At 35.1% G+C, this 23,382-nt stretch overlaps 1 protein-coding gene across 9 annotated transcripts in view; it reads left to right on the top strand.

Annotated features, from left to right (window-relative positions):
- The window catches only part of LOC101888392 (protein NDRG3), a 72,461-nt gene that overhangs the window by 12,215 nt on the left and 36,864 nt on the right, over nucleotides 1-23,382 (top strand). For 5 of the 9 annotated variants that reach the window (XR_009344124.1, XM_011294526.3, XM_020040039.2 and 2 more), the window contains exon 2: nucleotides 18,266-18,644. The exons of the other annotated variants lie outside the window; for them this stretch is intronic. Coding sequence is in view for 4 of the 5 variants with exons in the window: in XM_011294526.3 (XP_011292828.1) it covers nucleotides 18,427-18,644 (218 nt within the window). In the remaining variant the exon portion in view is untranslated. The remainder of the gene's footprint in view (nucleotides 1-18,265; nucleotides 18,645-23,382) is intronic. 9 annotated transcript variants of the gene reach the window in all.

The following is a 23,382-nucleotide window of genomic DNA, read 5'->3' as shown; positions in this document are numbered from 1 at the left end:
TTATGGCTGCTCATGCCGTTCCCCACACCTGAGAATCTCGGTTTTTTTGCATCCGCCAAAAAAGGGGTCTCAATGAAATTTATTTAAGAATAAATACTTGGCATTTTATTATCATTATTACGGCGTTGTTGTTGTTGCTGTTGTTGTTGTCGTCTTCGTCGCCTGTTTGTATATTTTATTTAATAAATCACTTGAATGTTAATGCTCAACCTTGATGAGACGTGATAGTAGACATTTATCGTTTCTTAAGATGACAGGAGAGAAGGGTGCAGTTTTCTCTTTTTTGTGTGCGTTCTGCGTTTTGCTTTCATGGAGCCAGAACTCACAATGGGTGGGAAAGTGCGTAATATGCTGTGGGGGTGGTGTGGGATAGGTGTAGAATTTTGTTATGTCTCATTTTATCTTTACTTGCAATTTGAACGTCCTGGTGACAGTTGTTTTCTGTGTGTAAGATGTGGATGAGAGTTTTGGAATAGGCTCTTCGAAGAGAAAATGTGTTTTAAAACTTATAGGAGAAACGGTATCTAACTTTGTTGTATTTAAAAATATTCTTTAGACAGCAGACCCGAATTACATGTTATAGATAGATTTGTTCGAATTAGCTATCACTGGAATAATTTTAACAGCTGTCGGACGAGTGGCTTGGTAATGACAGCAGTCTGAAGTTGGTTGCGGTTATTTCATCTCATCCTGTATATATATGTATGCTTTATTGGGTCTATCTCGAAAAGTTCTTCTGTCTGTAGAAGACCCCGAGATTATATTTTGTTTGTAGAAAACCTCGAGAATATCTTCTGTCTGTTGGAGACCATGAGAAGGTCTTCTGTCTATGGAAGACCTTGAGAAGATCTTCTGTTTATAGTAGATCTTGAGAAGTTCTTCTCTGTATAGAAATCTAATACTTATGTTATATATACCTTATAGGGTCTGTGTAGGGTATACTCAGGTGTTTACAATTGAATTGAAAAAGTATATCCCTATCTTTTTTATGTTGGTGGGTAAAAGGGGCTTCGGCTCAGTATATTTTATAAAGGTTTTCTACAAATGACTTAGATAGACTTTTTTGTCATCTTCCTACAGTTTAAAGTGGTCTCCCAACTATAGCATATTTTCTTTAGATCTTCTTTTCACAGAAAATAGTCTATAGAATAACGGCCTATCATCCTCTTCCCTGTTCTACACTTCTTTAATTTTTTTTTCATAAAAACGCTTTGCATATTTTAGAATATTTTAACTTAGTCCCTCCGCTATTTTTGGAACGATGTTGGTGGGGAATTGGCATTTGCCGAAATTAAAAAAAAATGAAGTAAATGGCATCAGCTGGATTCTGAGCATCAAGCGTTGCCTTGAATTTTCAAGAACATGTGTATTTTGATGAGCTCTTTGACATGATATTTGCGGATAAATGCATTTCCATGCTTGAATAGCTATGTAAGGCGCATATGTGTGTGTAAAGCCAGCGATTCTCATGATAGTTACATAAATATTTATTTTAGAAATAACGAGCTGTGCGGAATGGGTGGCGGGGAGAAACGAGTCGTGAAGCCAGTAAGTCAGGCAGTCAGTCTGTCAATAATCGATAGCAAATGTTTTTGATCCATTTTTACTATCTTCTTTAGGTTATTTACTTCTTTTGAGTTGATTGCCATTGAATAAATATGTTTAAATAGTGCGGGGGTTGGAGGGAGGACGATTGAAATTCGATGCCAATGCGACTGTTGACAATGTAAACTTTTGTCAATTGAAGTTTATTTTTTACACCACCCAACGACAGCACTCAAGCTAAACGGGGGAGCTGGCAAAGAACGCATTTCAAGTGTTTGTCTAGTGGTAGATATCCTCCTCTAGGAAGAAGAGAGGGGAAATAGTCTAACCTAAAGTAAATACAACATACATTCTCACACACCCCACACACAACGTTTGATAACGATGTCCACGGGCCTGGCCACGCCTTTGGGGTAATCAAACAAAAAACAAAAGTTATAATAATTAGTTATTAAATATAGACAACACAAATGTGGGCCTGGGCTTGAGCGCAAAATGACTTGGCTGGCTGGCTGGCAGCTCAGTCATCCAAGTACTCGAGTTTTTTGTCGCTTTCTTTACATTTGACTGACATTAATTTTCCATCTTTCATCTTATCTCAGTTGTTGTGGTTGTTGGCGTAGTTAGGGCCTGTTGCTTGCTCGCTATGCCGCTGTTTCTTTTTTTTTGGTTGGCTTTATAAGTTTCATTAGTCTTAAGACAACATCCACGACGATGATGAAGAGCATGAACGCCTAAACGTTGAAAAGAAGAAGAAGAATACCCATAACGCTGATGAGGATGATGATGATGAACAGCATCAACAAAAATAGAATTCAACAGCAATGCTCATTGTTTTTTTATCTGCAATTATCTTAATAAGCGACAGTAACAGCTTTAAGTAGTGCACAAAACGCCTACGCTTAGTTTGCTCCGAGCTCACAAGTTTGTCGTGTACAGCCAGCCAGCTGGCTGGCTGATGCTGCTTTTCCTTTCTATCTCATGTTTAGGCGAGGCTTACAACTGATTCCTCATGAATAAGTTGATGTATGTGTATGTTCATACATATATATTATATATGATAAAGACATATATACATATTTATATACTATATGTCATTTATGTATATATTATTTAACGTATATATTATTTTTACAAAGTGTAGCTTTGAGGTGGTTATGGATGGGTGGCCATATCTAATTTTCATGAAGCGCAGTTTCACTCTTGATGGCGTTTTGATGACTTTTTCCGTTTGTTTTATTATTTCACATTTCCTTAGCAATTACCCACTATCTGCCACCCGAAGGAAAATCAGTATTTGGGAAAAAATTGAAATTACAACCACACTTAGGTGTAGGAGTGGGAAACATGAGAGCATATCATTTTCCAAATATGAACTCCATTTGGGTTTTCCTTTATAAATTTGGAATCATATTGTTGATATTTAGACATTCAAAGAATACTATAGAGGACCTCGAGAAGGTCTTCTGTCTATAGAAGACCTTCACGTCTGTCTATATAGACCTTCTGTCTATAGAAGATCTCGAGAAGGTCTTCTGTCTATAGAAGATCTCGAGAAGGTCTTCTGTCTATAGAAGACCTTCAGAAGGTCTTCTGTTTAAAGAAGACATTGAGAAAGTCTTCTGTCTATATAAAACCTCGAGAAGATCCTAGAAGACCTTGAGAAGTTCTTTTGGATATAGAAGATCTTGGAGAGAGGAGGTCTTCTGTCTACAGAAGTTCTTGGGAAGGTCTTCTGTCTACAGAAGATCTTGGGAAGGACGTCTGTCTACAGAAGATCTTAGAAAGGTCTTCTGTCTACAGGAGACATTGGGAATATCTTCTGTTTATAGAACCTTAAGAAGGTCTTCTAAATATGGAAGACCTTAGGACCTTGAGAAGGTTTCTGTCTATAGAAGACCTTGTGAATTTCTTCTGTCTATAGAAGACCTTAAGATGGTATTCTAACTATCGAAGACCTTAGGAAGGTCTTCTATCTCTAAAAGAGCTTGAGAAGGTCTTCTGTCTATGGGAGACCTTGAGAAGGTCTGCTGTCTATAAATGACCTTGAAAACGAGAAGACCTTGAGAAGGTCTTCTCTCTATAGAAGACCTCGGGAAGGTCTTCTCTCTATAGAAGACCTCGGGAAGGTCTTCTCTCTATATAAGACCTTGAGAAGGTCTTCTGTCTATAGAAGACCTTGAGAAGGTCTTCTGTCTATAGAAGACCTTGAGAAGGCCTTCTGTATATAGAAGACCTTGAGAAGTTCTTTTGGCTATAGAAGACCTTGAGATGGTCTTCTGTCTATAGAAGAACTTGATAGGTCTTCTGTCTATAGAAAACCTTGAGAAGGTCTTCTGTCTATAGAAGACCTCGGGAATGTCTTCTCTCTATAGAAGACTTCTTTTTATAGAAGATCTCGGGAAGGTCTTCTCTCTATAGAAGATCTCGGGAAGGTCTTCTCTCTATAGAAGACCTCTTGAAGGTCTTCTCTCTATAGTAGACCTCGGGAAGGTCTCCTGTCTATAGAAGACCTTAAGAAAGTCTTCTGTCTGGTGAAGGAGTTAAACCTGCGATTTTCAGATTGGTAAACCAGGACTTAGCCATCGTTTCGAGTATAAATTGGGGGTCGCTAAAATCTTCGCATTTATTTAATTCAGCGACCTCAGGTTTTGTTGTTGTTAAAATCCATGATTTCGGAAATTTTTACTTCCAAAGAACTGTTTTATCGCAATTTTTAAAGGTCTGGTTATATTTGGCCGCATTATTTTTAGTCAGTGTTTTTTTTTTCTAACATTTAAATATAGCATTTTTATAGTGCTACGCAATTGTTTAATAAGGCTTATATTTTCAAATTAAAATTGCTATTTTTCTATTTTTTTTCTAGCATCTTCGTTATTATCATTTTTGTTTACTTATTTTCACAATTCTAACTGAGTGTGGACTAGCTCTAGCTTCTTCCAAATAGTAGAAAAACAAAGTGTAGTAGTGGAAAAAGGCAGGCGCGGTAATAATCTCCGTTGTGATCCACTTTATGTGCATTTTAATATTTCGTTTACAAGCGTTTTACATTTGTTGTTCTCCTCTATCATTCTACGATTATTGTGTGTGTATTTCATGATTATCATCATCGTGTCGTTTTCGTCGTCGTCAGGGTACAACAGTGTTTGCTTTTTTTCTGATTAGAAACCATATTTCTCTAAATCCAAAAAAAGCCTCAAAGCGTAAAAAGCAACAATGACAAGCCGACAAAAAAATACGTTTTTTCTACAACTGGAGGTAGGTAGCTGGCCAGGCAGATAGATATTGGAATAATCCATCAGAGACGGCACACACAAAATCTAATACCTCGGTTTCAAATATGCCGCTCTCTCGTGTTGTTTTTGTTGCCGTTGTATGAACTTATCGTTTTGTTTCAATTTCAGCGTTGGTTTAGCGTAAAAATAGAAATCATAACAAAAGCAACAACAACGACGACAACAGCAGCAAATCTGTTTCAGCGTGTTTGATTAAACTTTATGACTCACAATGGCAATTGTTGTTTTTGTTTTCTATTCTCCATAAAATGAGGCTTTAATTGCGCCACAGTTTTTGTTGCTAATTTTTGTTGTTTGCAATTTATTTATTCTTTTTTTTTTCATTTTTTTATCAAATGATAAAGAAATTAATATTTTTGATTGCAATTTCCATAGAAGTGAGAATGGAATGCAATTTGTGGCCTTCGTTGTTGTGTGTGTTGTTGTTATTCTAAAACGATTTCGCCAGTGAAATATTAATTAGTCTTAGTTGATGGATAGCAGACAATGCCTACGCTTCAAATTGCTATATAAATGTTTTTTTTTTTTTTTTTTTAAACACGATAATATAGGATAATATGACTAAAGCGATCAAATTGCCAAAAATTGGGTACAACCGATCAATGTGGAAAATTTCAAATTTTCTGGATCTCGTCTTTGAAAATTTTTAAAATATAAAACACATTGAGAAGGTCCCCTGTCTAAAGAAAACCTTCAGAAGGTCTTCTGTCTATAGAAGATCTTGAGAAGGTCCTCTGTCAATAGAAAATTTTGCTACTACTGTCAGACTTTTTTTTATATTTTTACTCTGGAGTTGAGTTGAGGAGTTGAACCTGCGATTTTCAGATTGGTAAACCATGGACTTAGCCATCGTTTCGAGTATAAATTGAGGGTCGCTAAAATCTTCGCATTTATTGAATTCAGCGGCTTTATGTTTTGTTGTTGTTAAAATTTTTACTTCCAAAGAACTGTTTTATCGCAATTTTTAAGGGCTTGGTCATATTTGGCCGCATTTTATTTGGTATATATGTTTTCATGTAAACCTTCTTAAAATTACAAGGTGGCGCAAAAGTAATCATCCTATCAGAAAATGCTATAAATTTTACGATTGGCCCCTAATGACTTAATTACAGCCAAAAAACATCGGAGGTTTACTTTTACGCCACCTTGTTCATGCATATGTACTTGATAGACATTGCGATGTTTTTTTGGCTGTAATTACGACATTAGGGGCCAATCGTTTTCTGATAGGAGGATTACTTTCGCGACACATTGTATATGGGAGCTATATGCAAATCTGAAGCGATCTCTATACAATTTAGCAGTGGTATTTTTATGCTGTATCTGGTGCCTAACACTAAATATTTTGTTATGCACATGTGCGTATTACGGCTGTAGGGGTATCAAATGAAAAAATTGGATAAATGACAAATATATGGGAGCTATACCTATATAGGAACCGATTTTTACAAAATTTAATATATTTGCGTCTGGGCTCAATTCGATCGTATGTGCTCGAGTTCATCCTATTTGGGCTAATATTACACACAGAAAAACGCAAGTCGGGAGCTATATCGAATTTTCCACCGTTTATCACCAATTTCAACCAATTTCGTCCTTGGGCTAAACTAATGAATTGTGCAAAATCTCATCTCGATTGGGCAATAACTACAGGGTGAGATAAAAAAACTGCAACAAAGTTAAACGCCATAATTTTTTTTTTTAATTTTATTGAATGAAAACAAAAAATGTCGGAAATAGCATCAATAAGTTTGGATTTGTTCGAATTGGTCACATTTGGCACGAATTATGGCCTTCAAACGGCCAATAAAACCGTCACACGCTGCCCAAATGTTGCTCTGTGGTATTTTGGCCCATTCCCGGCGAAGCGCTTGCTTGAGGTGATCGACACTTTGGTATTTATTAGCGCCAACCTTGCTTTCCAAAATACTACAGACACAATAGTCCAACGGACTGGTATCCGGAGATTTCAATGGCCATTGTGCGCTGGAAATGAAGCGAGGAACCTCATTTTGTAACCATTCGTGGGTGGCGCGTGCTGAGTGCGTTGGTGCTAAGTCCTGTTGGAATGTCCAAGGTCTGCGGCCAAAATGTTTGCGTGCCCAAGAATTTAATACAGCCTCCAAAATAAGTTCGCGATAATATTCTGATGCGATACTCGATTAATACGAGCGGAGAGCGACCATCGGCTGTTATGGCGGCCCACACCACCATCATGGCAGGCGCTTGAGTTCTGGTGGCCAACCGAAGGTGCACATTTTCTGCAGACCTCTTTGGCAAGTAAAGACGATCATTTTGTTTATTTACAAACTGCTGGACAACGAATGTTTTCTCATCGGTGACGGAGAAAACCAAATTCGGCAGTTCACCACTTTCGGCCAAGCGAAAACACTCTTTAGCTCTTTTGAGTTTATTTTCCTTCTTTTTTGTTGCACATTTTGGAATTGCAATGGCTTCACCCTGAGCTCATTTTTCAATATTTGGCTGAATGGAATATTGCGATATGTTCAGCTCACGAGCATTTTTTCAAACGATCAAGTCGCTTCTTTACTTTTCGATATTTTTGCTGATTTTGCTGTTTTCTTCTGTCCACTTCCTTCCACCACAAAAAACTCTTTTTCTGGAAAATTCTCAAAATGCTTTTGTACGCTTGTAAACAATATAATGGGCTGTCACTGGAATACTTTTAACAGCTATCGGAGTGGCTTAGAAATGACAGCAGTCAGAGGATGGTTGCAGTTTTCTCATCTCACCTTGTACAAAGGCATAATACCCTGTACCAAAGTGTGACGTAAGGTATAGATAAGATAGCTGATTTTTGATTTTTTTATACCCTCCACCTTGAAAGGAGGGTATATTAACTTTGTCATTCCGTTTGTAACATCCCTAAATATTCATCGTAAACCCCAAGTCGATTGTCCGTCTGTCTGTTGAAATCACGGTACAGGCCACATTATTTGACTTAGAACAAAATTGAGTAGATCAAGTTGTATTGTGCCTAGGATGGTTAGTATTGAAAATGAGATATATCGGTCCAGGTTTTGGAATACCTGTCATACATACCAATATTCGGTATTTTGATGATTTTTACCAAATTTTTCCACGGATTTGTCTAAATATTGGTATTTGTTGGTCATAATGGGTTATAGTTCCGGTGGCGAAAGATTGTATGTAGAGGTCCGATATAACAGTACCTCCCCATATTCGGTATTTTGTTGATTTTTGTCACCATTTTTCACGGATTTGTCTACAAATTTGTATTTGTAGGTCATAATGGTTTCTAGCACCGGTGGCGGAACATAGTAATGTAGGTCCGCGTTTTGGTATAGCCCCATATCCTCCCGATATTCCGTATTTTGATGATTTTTGCCATTATTTTTCACGAATTTGTCTAACAATTGGTATTTGTAGTTCGCAATGGGTTCTAGCTCCGGTGGCAGAACATAGTACATGTATGTCCACGTTTTGGTATGGCCCCCATATAACGATACCCACTGATATTCGGTATTTTGATAATCCTAGTCGCAATTATCCATAAAATTGTTACAAATTTGGTAGATTACAGTCCTTGAAGTATAAAAGTGTCTATACAGGTTCCCGCTTGGGGTGACCCCCATATAATGGGCTGGTTATTTGAAAAGTCTAACTTCCTGGTTATTTGAAAAGTCTAACATCATTATCCAAACGGTCTTACTGGTATTTGTAGCTTAAAATGGAATTGAATTCAGATATCTTGACATAAAAATGTTTTCTTTACCCAATGGTGTAGCGTATTAAAAATTCGGGCCGTCCGAACTTATTGTTTTTTTACTTGTTTCCTATTGTGCCTTCTGTATAATATAATAACCATTTGAATAAGCCAAAGCCAGTAATTATTTTAATGAAATATTGATTAATTGGAATTAGAACAATGGGAAATTGCTGCACAACTTTGCAAAAACACCGCGAGAATGTAGAGCAGCAGCGGAATTTTTTTTCTTCATATCGTCAAACTAGTTTGATTAAATTGCATGATGACTAATTATTTTTACATATTTGCATTTTTAATTGGCAATTTCTATCCAAATAGGGCCTAATTACATTGTTGTTGTTGCTGCTGTGCTTATTGCTGTCTGTTATAGGTTATGCGTTTTTATTCACATTTTTGTTGTTGTTGTTGCATTTAAAACAATAATGACAGCAAACGCTCATGGTCAGCAGGCAAACCATCCAGCTAGCTATTGGAAATGACGCAATTGTTGTGTTTTTTGTTGTTCTGAACTGAACTGGTTTGCCATTATTGCCACCTTCGAGTGCAAAAAAAGGAAGGTTGGTGGTAGGACGATGACAAAATCAATTTGTCATTTTGCTCGTTGATTGGTAATAAACTATGGGTTATATCCTTCAATGGGTCATTTCGTTGTTGTTGTTGTTGTTGCCGTTGTTGCTGTTATTTTGCCATGCGACACAATTATATATACACACATATTTTCCATCATCCTACCTCAATTAATATTTTATATATGACCATGATGGGGGCAAGGAACAATAAAAATGTTTTATTACCAGGAGAAAGGAAAGGGAGTGGAAGAAGGATGGATGACACCCACCCAACCACATGGGTATCGTTACCTTGTCGCCCTCCCACCGCACGGTTGTGGGAGGGCTACAATCGCCAATCTATTGATACAGTTCATCTATGATGAATTATTTTTTCTGTCGTTGTCGTTGTTTGTATTCCAACAACAAAATGTGTTAATTATTTTTATTGAACGGCTGACTGACTGGGTGCTTGATAATCTGATAAAGAAAAAAATAACCTGTTTTGGTGTTTTTATCAAATGCTGTTGCACAGAAATGGAAAAATACGCAATTAATATTTTCAAAGATTTTTGTTAAACAATAAGGAAACATGTAAAAAAAATATTGAAAACGATGATAAAATTAAATATTGAAACAACGGATATATATCTAGTGGCAATTTCATATTCCACTGCACAAGATTGGCTTGAAAAGAGAATAAATAAAAAAGGAGATTGGCTTCGACCATTCCCTCCACCATGAGCGAATGACAACATTTAAATTGTATCCGAATGGACCCATTCCCAGAAGTATGTGCCACTTTCAGCATTACTATTAATGGCCAGTAGACATCAATCTTTGTATATTTTTTCAAAAATTATTTACGTTGAAAGTTTTTGCTGAAATCGACGAAAACCTGTCTGGATGTAGCCAAGTAAAATAGTATCGGTCGATTTTACCGACATATGTATAACCTCTGTCTTGAGTTATTATGAGATTATTCAAACTGTTGACCCTTTATGGGGGACGTTCCGAAGAAGTCGGCCAATATTGTCCAATTCGCATCTGATATAAATATTACAAAGTGCCCTATTTGGACTATAGTATATACTTCCTATACTTTATATGAGATATGTCCAAATTATGGGAATATGTGGAAATATGCGCGAGGTAGATTCATATTTCATAGAATACAGATAAAAATATTGGTATGTTCAAAATTAGAAGGAAAATCGAAAATATGTATCCAATTTCTACGAAATCATAAATTCCGAAAATTTACATATCCATATCAGATTTCTGGTTTTATTTCTGGAAATATTTAGATACAGCAAGTTGTAAAGAATCGCCGACTTGTTTCGCAAGTTATGATAGATATAAGTATTGGAAATTGTGATCCTTTGTGAGTGAGGTACCAGAAGGGGTTGGCAGATATATATCATCTTCACAACATATCTTGCGTTACCAAAAATATTTGGATGTGTGAAATTTGAAGAGATTTGGATGTTTATTTCGCGTTTGCTTTTAAAAATATTGAACCCTATGTGAGGGAGGTACCAGAAGAAATGGTCCGATTTCTGATATCTTTATAAAATATCTTGTTTCGATTGAAATATTGAGGTGTAGGAATTGGAAGTTAATCTCGGGTTTTATGAGCCTTTGTGGAAGGCTCTACAATACACTTCCATCATAAAACCAGACAATCGGACTCTTATATTACATTTTATATAAGTCATAATTATTTAAAATTTTAGGAGAGGTACCAGAATAAATGGTCCGATCTCAACCATCCTCATTACAGATATTTTGTTATCGAAAATGTTGAGATGTGTGAAATATGACGAGAACCGGATACTTATATCAGATTTTAGAATTGTTTCGGTTATTCGAAACTTTTACCCTCTGTAGGAGAGGTACCAGAAGAAATGGTCTGATCGCTTCCGTCTTTATAGCACACCTTGTATTGATGGAAATATTAAGATGTACCATGTCTGAATGGAATCGGATGTTAATTTCGTGTTGTATGAGCTTCATGGATATTCATAATGTTGACCCTTTGTGGGGAAGGTACAAGAAGAAGTGAATCCATATCTTTCGAATTTCACACCAGACCTTGGGTTAATGGAAATATTGTGATGTGTGTAATTTGAAGAGAACCAGACGCTTATTTCGGATTTTATGATCGTTTTGGTCATTAAAAGTTCAGACTCTTTGTGGGGAAGGTTCCAGAAGGAATGGTCCGATCTCTACCATCTTTATAATAGATCTTGTGTTAATGGAAACATTAAGATTTGCTAATTCTGAATGGAATCGAATGTTAATTTCGTGTTTTATGAGCTTCATAAATATTCAAAATTTTTGGGGGAGGTACCAGAAGGAGTAGACCGATATATTCCATCTCTACACCAGACCTTGGGTAAATAAAAGTATGACGATGTGTGTAACTTAGAGAAAATTGGACACTTACATCACATTTTATAAGAGTTATAAATATTCAAAACCCTCTGTATGGGAGGTACTTGATAGAGTGTACCGATATTGCCCATTTTCGCACCTGACATAGCACTGTTGGCAATATTAGGATTCGCAATGTTAGAGCAAAATCGGTGTATCCGTTCTTTTTCGGTGCAGTAAATTATTTTCTTTGAAATTTTTGACATTTTGTGTGGGAGGTACCAGAAGAATGGACCGATATTGCTCATCTCCAAACTCGATCTAAGTTTGATAACAATATCACGATGCACCAAGTTTGGGACAATTTAATTACTCTCTTCGATAGTTATCGTGCGCACCAGCCAGCCAGCCGGACATATGGACTGCCGGACGCCGCAAGATGAACTCCAAATGTCCTAAAATGGATTTGGTCCAAAGAAACCTAGGGTCTAAAATCGTTATTTCGATTAGGTAGGTTTTGTCCATATCAAATGATATATACCCACTCTTGCCATATGGTTGAGGGTATAACTAGCCATATGGCTGAGAGCATAAAAATATATTCGAATGGAATGGACCATTCCTAGCAAAAATTTGGTAGGAGTATGTGCCTCTTTCTGCACCACTAGCAAAGACCACCACAATATTCTGAAATTTTTTCGAAAATTATTTCTGTTGACATTATTTGCTGGAATCGTCGAAAACCTGCCTATATGCACCATTTTCAGGCAGAGCAGTTGATACCCATTACGAACTTCAAATGCCACATTTTAAATAAATTTTCTAAAAAAAAAAACACCTAGAGATCCAGTGTATATGGGGAGTATGAAAACCTCTATAAATACCGTATAAGGTACAAAGCGGTTTACGATTGTTATAAACGGAGACATTTTTAATATTTTGGAGTGTATTATTTTCATAAATTTCAGTATTCCTTGTACTTTTGAGAAGTATAACCTCCCTCTTCCTATTTGCCTAATACTAATATCTCTTTGCATTAGCTAGCCCACTTTTATAGTATCCTCAACATATTTGGTGTTAATCCTGCTGCTTAACTTGACTTTTCATGTTGTCATGCTAAAGGACTTTAACGATGATGGGATTTACTTCAAACTGCCTCCATTCACCCTTGCATGTCATGGCGAATGCCATGCCATTAAGGCGTATAAATTATACATTAACAACAACAACAATCTTTAATCTACATTTTAAGTAATATGTTTGGCCTGTAGTTTTGCTATGCTATGCCTTTTTGACGATTTGATGTTCCTTGCGAAATTTCGCTTCAAGAAAACAAAACATGGTAGAATCAAAAGCGAGCGGCCAACAGCGGTATTTTTTTAATTTGCTTTTAACAACACCACTGACGACTGACTATACCTTACCGACCACCTTTAGTTTTTCATTAACCTACTTTTCGTCTTGGCTCAATTATCTTTGATGTAGTTTTCTTGTTGTTGTTGTGGCTTCTTTGCCCGGTTAAGTTTGGTTCTTCAACCACAACCGTGGATTAAATTGACAAGACGAATGAATAGCATTTAATCAATAATGGATAATGGAGGTATTTATTTGGAAATTAAAAACCAAATGCGAGCAGTGAAAAAGCGATGAAAGTAAAACTGCGCATTCGGAAAAGTTTTTCGGAATATAATTTGAAAATATTTGAAATAAGGGACTAACATAAGACACTATTGCATTTTTCGACTTTTCGATTTTTAAGTAATTTTTATGCCCTCCACCATACATACTATGGAGGGTATATTAAGTTCATAATTCCGTTTGCAACTCATCAAAATAAAAATGTTAGACCCAACAAAGTATATATATTCTTGATCAGCGTAAAATTCTAAAATTCAGATCAGTCTTTTGTCTGCAGGCAGGTCAATGTCGGTCCACGATATCGTATAGCCCCCATATAACTTTATCGCCTGGTATTCGGTATTTTAATGATTCTAGCCAAATTTTTCAATGAAATAGTCTGAAAATCCACGAAAGGAGTTCCTTCTCGGTACTTTGCCTCCTGGAAGAGTATTGTCTATTGTCGTATATCCCCCGTATAACAATACCTCCCTGTATTTAGTATTTTGATGATTTTAGCTACATTTTTCAATTGAATTGCATAAAAATTTATTCTAGAAGTACTATCTAAACACTTTACACCCTGGAAGAGAAATGTGTATATAGGTCCACGATATCGTATAGACCACATACAACGTTACCCCTCGATATTCGGTATTTTGATGATTTTAGTCACATTTTTTAATGGAGTTGTTTCAAATTTCGTATTTAGAATTCGTAATGAATACTACAGCATATGACAAAAAATTGCGTATACAGGCCCACATCTTTGTATAGCCTCTATATGATTGTACCTCCCGATATTCGGTATTTTGATGATTTTATCGACATTATTCACCGGAATTGTTTCAAATTTGGTATTTGAGGTTCGTAATGGATACTACAGCCTATGAAAAAAAAATATGTATACAGGCCCACATCTTCGTAAAGCCTCCATATAATTGTACCTCCTGATATTCGGTATTTCGATGATTTTAGCGACATAATTCACCAGATTTGTATCAAATTTCGTATTTAGAGTTCGTAATGGGAACTACAATCTATGGCAGCAAATTGTCTATACAGGTCCACGTCTTCGTTAGGACCCATATATCAGCACCTCCCTATATTCAGTATTTTGACGAGTTTAGATACAATATTCACCGAAATTGTTTGAAATTTCGTATTTGAAGTTCCTAAAAGGTACTACAGCCTGTGACAGAAAAATGTCTATACAGGTCCACGTCTTCGTATAGCCTCCATATAACGGTACCTCCCGATATTCGGTATTTTGATGATTTAGGCTACATTATTCACCGGAGTTGTTTCAAATTCGTATTTAGGGTTCGTAATGGAAACTACAGCCTCTGACAAAAAATTGTCTATGCTGGCCCAGGTCTTCCTATAGGCCCCATATATCAGTACCTGCCTATATTCGGTATTTTTACGATTTTGGGTACAATATTCGCCGAAATTGTTTGATATTTCGTATTTGAAGCTCCTAATAGGTACTACAGCCTGTGACAGAAAATTGTGATTTGATTTCAGGTCCAGGTACGGTACTTCCCTTTATTCGATATTTTGACGATTTTAGTTACATTATTCACCGGAATTGTTTAAAATTTTGTATTTAGGGTTCGTAATGGAAACTACAGCCTATGACAGAAAATTGTTTGTGTACGTTTTGGTACAGCCCCATATAATGGTACTTCTCTATATTCGGTATTTTCACAATTTTGGGTACAATATTCACATTTGAAGTTCCTAATAGGTACTACAGCCTATGACAGAAAATTGTTTATGCAGGTCCAGGTCTTCGTATAGCACCGATATAACGGTACCTCCCTACATTCGGTACTTTGATGGTTCTAGCTACATTATTGTCTATGCAGGTCCACGTCTTCGTATGGATCCCAATATAAGGCGACTTCCCATATTCGGTATTTTTAAAATTTTAAAAGAATTTTCAACGGATTTTTTTTTTAAATTTTCCAAATTCGTTCCAAGTTTTAGAAAGTATTTAATGATCGGCCCTGCCGAACTTACTGCTTTTTTACTTGTTTTTTTTTTCAAGTTTCGTATTTGAATGTTGTAATGGCTTATGACAAAAGTTGCCTATGACCACGTCTCCGTATAGACCGCAATATGTACATGTAACAGTGATTTCCTATATTCGGTATTGTTAAGGTTGTAACAGAATTTTTACGGATTTTATTTTATTTATATATTTTTTTTTAATTTCCAAATTGGTTCCAAATGGACTTTTCTGAAAGCTGAAGGAATTTTCTAACTTTTAACAGAATTTTTAACGAATTTCATTTTTTATTTTATTTTATTTTTTTTGAAAAATTCCAAATTTGTTCGAAATGGACTTTTCTGAAGGCTGAAGGACATTTCTAGTAATTATTTTTTGATGTTGGATGATGTAATTAAAATGAGAAGGTAGGGGTAAACTAACCTCGCCACTACAGCACTGAAGATGATTTCGGACGTTTTGATTTTTTTAGGCATCTTGAAGTTGTTTTCCTCGGTTCTTTTAGGTATTATGAAGTGCTATATCCTGATTTTTTTAAGGAATTGTGGATTTTTGATGGAAATTACGGAAATTTTCATCAACGCCTAGCATCTATTCTCTTTGTTTTCAAATCCCAAATAATTACCTTTAACGAATGAATTTAATGGTTTGTTTTAATTGTGAACAATAATATTGTCTTATTGCATTTTCCTGATGAATCAAAATTAGGGTTGGATTTTGTTCTGATTTGTTTTCCTCTAGACATTGTCATAACATTATATTTATTCAAGATAAACTGAACTTAGAGATAATGTATGATAAGGGTTTGGCTGAAGTTTAAATTGTTGGTCACTCCAAAAATGACACAGACACATATTCTAGAAAGGTGTTACTTGAGTTTCGTTTTTTTTTTCTGATATCATAAGATAAGATAATCGCAAACCGCTAGGAATGAACAGCAGTGATTGTATGTCGTCAGTTAAATGGTATGACGTTCAAAATAATTATTACGCTATGTCTATCAAGACCAAATGGTCATTATCATTACTTGCAGTCCTCACCCCCCTCTCTATACCTCCAATAACAACACCACTAACAAAAAACAATGCACACCACGTCATTATCACAGTCATCATAACAACAACTCGAACTGATGTCAGCCGCATCATTCATTTCTTTCATTGTTTTTTTTTTGTTTGTTCTTTAACTCATTTTTTTCACAAAAAAATAAAACGTTTTTTTAATCACGTTGTTTAATTTAGTTTAATTCTTTGTTTTATGTATGTGTGTATATATATGTATAAATCTATATGTTTCTGTGTGTGAGTTGTATGCATTTTCAATATTGATGATATTAATTTATTTTTTGTTTATTTTTCTTTCTTTTTTTGTGTATGAAATAAATGGTTAATGTGTAATTTGAATGCGCTGCAAACAATGACTGTATTTGTTGTATTTTTAAATAAATCGAATTTTGCAATACAAAAAAAAAAAAAAAAAATATCTGACCTAATCAAATGGCACTTTGAATTGAAAAAAAAAATTATATCACCACATAAATAAATTTATTTATCAACAATGTCTTGTTGTTGTCGTTCTTGCTGTCATTTTTTTGTAATGTGCTATAATTATTTTTATAATTCAAGTTTGTTTTTTAATCGACCTTTTCCAATGTAATTTCAATAAATAAATATTTATTTGAGCTTTAGGTCTGGGTTTATTTTCCTTTATTTAAATCCGATATTTCGCAATGGGTTACATTGCATCTTCAGGGAGATCTACAAAAATACATTTTGATTTTTATATTTCATGTTATCACAGCATTAAATTATTTAACAAAACGATAAAAGACAAACAGAAAAATACACAGAAAATAAATATATTGCTTACATGTAAAACATCTATAAAAGTGTCAAGTTTTACTTAAACCTACGATAGAATTTCACTATCATCGTCTGTGGTAAATATTGCACTGAGTTGTTTTACATATTGCACGATCTATTTTTCTGTGTGAGATGGCGGTAGCAATAAGCTGCGTTGTCGGTGTCGCTCTTATAGTTTATTCTCTTTATTGTTGGTAGGTTATTAATATGTAACATTTCTAAAGTCAATCTCCTGTTGTAGTTACTCTCCGTTTGTAGTATTTTAATATTCTCAAAGTTTGGTGTGTGGTTATTTCTCCTGCAATGCTCAGCAAGAGCTGTCTTTTGTGTCTCATTTTCGTTTCTGCATTTGATGTTTGATTTGTGTGCAGACATTCTCGTTTTAAGTCTGTTTTTTGTTGTCCCAACGTACAGTTTCCCACATTTTTCGTTGTTGTTTCCCTCGCATTCAATTTGGTAAATTACGTTGTGTTTGTCTTCGGTGTTTATTTTGCTTTTAGTGTCGCTGAAAAACTTTTTTAGAGTGTTGTTCGTTTTTTGCGCTATTGCAAATGTATTCTTGTCGTATATGTTAGATTTTAAGAACCTTTCTGACATGTGTGGTATGTAAATCATAGACTTGTATGTTTTTTCCTCTTTTTCCTGCTTTGGTCTTGTTATTAAAAAATTATTTGATCTCCCTATACTCCCACACTCCATTGTGTCTTGTAAAATAAATGTATAATTGTGTATGTCTATGTATTGAATTGCACAAACCCGAACCGACCTACCAACCAACTAATCGTACAATCGATCGGACGACCTTACAATCAACCGCAAAACTTCACAAACCCAAAACAATCTGTGGCACCAACCAACCAACCAACAACAACACTTGTTATGCTGGCCGCCTGTTATTTGAAAATATAAAAAACAACAACAATAACAACGGCGATGACGGCGGCACAAAAACATTAATGTACTGCTACTAAAATATATAATCAAAATGGAACAATCTAACTAAACTATTTTACCACCAATAACACCACCACTATTTCTACCAAAAACACTACCACAAAACCGCCAAAACCATAAAAACACTCACAACAACTCACCCACCCACCCTCTCTCTTGTACCGCTGCTGCTTATGCCGGTATTCATTTGATTTCTTTGCCTGCTACTGTCATGGGCAACAACTACAACCAACTCGCCGATGACGACTACCAACCAAACCAAACCAACCAACAAATTCGACCCATTTTATTCCAAACCAAAGGCTAAGTATTTTAGTAGTATTTCAACTCCTCATCGGTGAATACTTCCCCAAAAGGAAGTTCTTTGCGACAAGAAAGAAGAAGAAGAAGAATAAATAAACAAAAACAAAATAAACTAAAATCAAATTCACATAAAACTCGCTCGCATCACATTACACATAGAATGCCACAAGCCGAGGGCGGTTATGTCTCCCTAGAGGGAACGGGGGCCAACAACAATGGCCAATCGATTTACCAATCGACCACAGAACCCACAGGCCCCGTCTCCGTGTTTGAGTCCGTCAAGCGGGCCATTGGTCAAGTGGTGGGAACTAACAATGCTCACGATTCTGATGATTTGCTCAATAACGGTGGTCGCCAGCCCGTCATAATTGGTTCAAGGTAAGTGGTTTTGCTTTATGTCTCTCGCTCTGGCGTTTTGTTATTGTTATTGTTCTTGTTTTTTTTTTGCTAGCTTAGCTTTGTTGTGTTTGTTTAAACTATTGCATGGCATATGGAATGTGTAGTTTTGTCTATTTTTTTTTTCATAAATTCAATAATTTTCTCTCTCGAAACGTTCTCTTGCTCTCCCCATAAATTGGGGTCATAACCCAGAAGTTTTTTTAAAAGAGAGCAAGAGAATGTTGTTTGAAATTACCGGCATTTAAGTTTAGTGTAAGTACATTTGAAATGTATATTTAAACAATTTTTTTTGGAAATTTTGAATTTTTACAAAAATTTTTGTTATTTTTTTTTATCAAATTAAAAAAAAATATTTTCTAACGTATTTTTCATGCACATTTTTTAAGAATTTTTAACAATTCTTTACTTGCAATATGATATTTAATAACTGTAAAATTGAGGAAAATGTAATACAATTTTCTAAAGAGAAGCGTGACATAAGATGTCTTAAAAAATGAAAATTTGGAAAATTAAAAAAATGTGAATAGATTTTCAAATGAAATGGATATTTGTGCTCCCGGAAGGTATTATTTATATTGTATAGATAGGAAGGATTTATCTTCATAAAGGATTTATAAGAGGTGTTCTATTCACTAATAAGCAGAGCACAGATTTGCTTGTTTTCACTCGGGAGTGAAGCTTGCTCGTGAGCGCTATTGCTCGAAGAGTGTAAGTTTTATATAGAGTTTACTTTTCTTTCTTTTGTTTTGTGTGAGAGCGCTCCCGAGTCACTCCTGTGTGAAAAATCGCTCGAATTACAGTGAGAGTTTCCTTGTTCTAAGAGAGAAATCAAGTCAAAATAAAATATTTGGTTTTTTGATTTGTGTGTTAGCGTATGTGTAACAGCAAAAGGATTTTGATGTTGCTGTGTAATGTAGAAGGTGTGGAAGAGAGGGGAATAGCGGAGTCGAGCTAGTTTCACTCCCTACTTGTATTCGAGCTAGTTTTTCGAAGGTCTGCTCATAACATTCAACAGATCTTACAGAAGCCCAAGATATTTGATGATCGAGATATTTGCTTCGTTCCAGATCTGGCAAAAATCGACTAGTCTTGAGAATTTATCATGATATTACGAAAGAAAAAAGGGTTGGGAACATTTTTACGTTCTTGCTGTTTCTGGAACAAAGCAATAAGGTGTGGGGTAGGTCTTCAATTAATTGGTTACCTACCAAACACATTCTGTTCATTATGATCTTATGGAAGTCCCCTATCTATGGACGGATAGAATATAAAAAAAAACTGTTTTTTGATGTTTCAAAACTGATATACACTAACTGTTATACTGCAGAATTTTCATAAAAATAACAACACCACTACTACTTTAGTGTGGAAAACCGATTTTTAAATATTTTGCACGTAGTATAACAGTTTGAAAACTGTTATACACTAACTGTTATGCAATGGAATTTATATAGGAATGAATATATCACTACTCTAAAGTAAAATAATCGATTTTTAATGTTCTCTTCGTAGTATAACAGTTTCGAAACTGTTATACAATAGCTGTTATACAATAGAATTTCCATAGGAATGAAAATACCACTACTTTAAAGTAGAAGCATCGATTTTTAATTTTCTACGCGTAGTATAACAGTTTCCAAACTGTTATACACTAAGTGTTATACTGTCGAATTTTCAAAAAATGCTACTAATCTACCTCTTACATGTGATTATACTACTTTAGGTTATTTCTTTCAATCCAAGCTGAACCGAAAGGGGATTTATCCACTGAAAAGGGCGGCAATCTTTACTGGGTTCATCATTGTATACCCTACCCTATGGAATAATCCCAAATCAAAAGTTTTCAAATCCAAAGTTCAAAGTTTTTTGAATATATTTCGAATATATTCCAAGCTTTTACGGTCTCAAATAAAATACAAGCTACAAAATTACGGTATTAAGAAACGGGACCCACAGTAAATCTTGATTAAGATATCAATATATTAGATGGCAGATCCCTTCGAATGGAAATTGATACTCAAAAAGCCCTAAAATCGGTCGGTACTCTTATATGAGCCTTGTTTCAAAACGTGGAAAGCACGTGTCTAAAATTTGTCCGTACTACGAGGTTTTATCCAAAGATCCTAACATTTTGAAAATGAGACTGAAATACCAAAGGTTTTGATGTTGACAATTGGTCGAACTGTTATGATTTATCTAATTAGATTCTTGAATTCCGTATTTCGAAATTGGTCTTCGAAATACCAAAGTAACCCCTGGGGCAAATAGTGGACTATTTTGAAAGGTTTTCTGAATTTGTTTTTTGAAGTTTTTTTTTTGGCATTTATGTGTTCTACCTATTAATATTTTAATGTCAATATCATAGTCCTAAAACTTTATGTCGAAACATGGGCCGATTCTGAAAAAAAAATCCAAAATTATTTTAAATACTATGAAATTGCAAAAAGTGAATTTTTTTAAATTTGGAATTGCAGCCTTTTCTTCTGGATCTTGGTGCTGAGGCCTTTAACACTTAGAAGGAACAGTGATATGAAACTTTTACCAAGTAGTGGATCCAAAAGAATCTGAAACGCTAAATGTCGACTAATTTGGCTGGGATAATGCCCTCGAAGCCACCACAAGAATTAAAATAGAGATGTACCGTTTTGTAGAGCTACAGCTCATGGAGAACCTATATGGAAACTGTTTCCGGAAAAAAAAATATTTTTTTTGATTTTTTTTGTAAGAAAGGAAAAATCTTGAACTTCTGGTGGTACCAGTGGTATATGGAAACTTAAAACTGTTATTCTTTTTAATTTTAATTTCAAGTTTCAAATGAAAATCGCATTGGTATAACTGTTATACAACATATATGTAAAGCCTTAAGAGAGACTTCCGAAGATCATACAAGACATTCTATCTAAAGCCGGAACGTAGGCAGGTTGGGGGCCGTGCCTGTATTTTCTGAACATTTCCGCAGAAGATATTTGTCTGTTATCACCAACCCCGAATTTTCTCACATTTTTTGTACATTTTTGCGGAAGAAAATTTGGAAGACCAGCAGAATACTTTCTATAGACGAAGGCAATAAAAAATCTGAAAAAAACCTTCATGAGTTGATCTAACCACAAAAATCCTCGAAGAGCTTTTGTGTCCCATGAACAGTTTTAGGAGATCTTCAATCTGAAGAAGGCCTTAATTAGGTTCTCAATAAGATGTTTTGAAATCTTCTTTCTTTCGAGATATCTTCCTACCTGTTATGGTCTATGATACCTCTTTTATGTATAGAGGTACTATAAACAAACCTTCAGATACCTTCAATTGTTTACTGATCGTTGAACCCCTTAAAAATTAATATAATTTTTCATTTGCGCCTATTTTAGCGCATTTTACTTCTTTGTTTAAAAAATAAATAAATATTGAAATTGTAAATTAACAAATAACCATAATATCTTAACAAATACATTTCTCTCTCTCTCTCTCTCTTCGCCACAGATAATTAATAAATTATCTCAACTCCATTGGCTTAAAAATGCAGATATTTTTTTTCTTATTTTATCTGTGTGTGTATTTGTTTGTGTTTTTCTGTTTATAAACAAAACAAAGACAATACAACGAACTGACGGCATCCCACTCACCTCAGAGTTTTTGTTGTTGTTGCTCTTTGTTAATTATATCAGAAAAATTCCAATGAAATTACCATAAACATGAATGAACTGGTTAAAGCCGGTATTTATTTGATCGACGACGTCCCGTCTCATAACTTCATGATAATGTCGATGTTCAACTCAATATTTTAAAATGAAAACGTTTACAACCGGCAGCCAATAGTCAAGCGGTAATGAATAAATTAAGCAAAAAATGTAAACAAAACGTAAAATTAAATGGCAGCGTAAAATGCCGGCAGAAAAACAGATAGTGGCTTCGGCGGCGGCGGCGGGAGGTAATGTAAATATTTTCAATTACCGCCGATGCGCCAATCAAGTTGTGGAGTGCGAAAAATAGCAAAAAAAATAATTAAAACGAACTCAGCAAGCAAATGCACTCGGCTAGCAATAATTTATGGGAAATGTTTCTAAACAAAAATAAAAGCAAAAAAAAAATTTAAAAAATTGCCTTATAATTTGTCATGATCTGCTGCTGCAGTGCCATTAAATAAATCCCGTAGCGTTGTTTATTTTTTACTCCACAATTGAATTTAAATAATTTTATTGCGTGATTTGCTGTTTATTCTCTATGGAGATTTGAATATTTTATGTATTCAAATTGCTTGGGCCATTAAGAAATTGGCATGAATGAAAGAATATTACAAGCAAATCTCACTAGCCAATTTCATTTGGGTGTCAGGACATTACTGTCATTTTGTACGCCGGGTGGGGTCATGAAGACATTTGCCAAAAAATACTCGCAAATGTGATTTATGTATGTTTTCAAATATAGTCTAGGCCAAGAAAAGAAACCAACATTTGCTGTGTATGACCCAAATCGATAAGGAAATCTCCAATCGTTTTTGTCATACCCATGCCGGGGAGATTGATACAATCACATGCCAAATGTTCTTTGCAATAAATTGAAGTAGCACCACCACCATCTGTGGGAAGGCTACCTATTATTTTTATTTTGCCAAAATATTTAAAAAAAAACTTTGCGATTCAAAATATTTGAGGACCGATACGACCCAATTCAGCAACATTTTTACTTTCCTTTCCTTTTTTCGAACTGTTATAAAACATGTTTA

Source organism: Musca domestica, unplaced genomic scaffold (assembly GCF_030504385.1).
Source record: "Musca domestica strain aabys unplaced genomic scaffold, Musca_domestica.polishedcontigs.V.1.1 8, whole genome shotgun sequence".
Lineage (NCBI taxonomy): Eukaryota > Metazoa > Arthropoda > Insecta > Diptera > Muscidae > Musca > Musca domestica.
The sequence above is the reverse complement of the archived record's forward strand: the minus strand, read 5'-3'. Positions and strand labels throughout refer to the sequence as shown.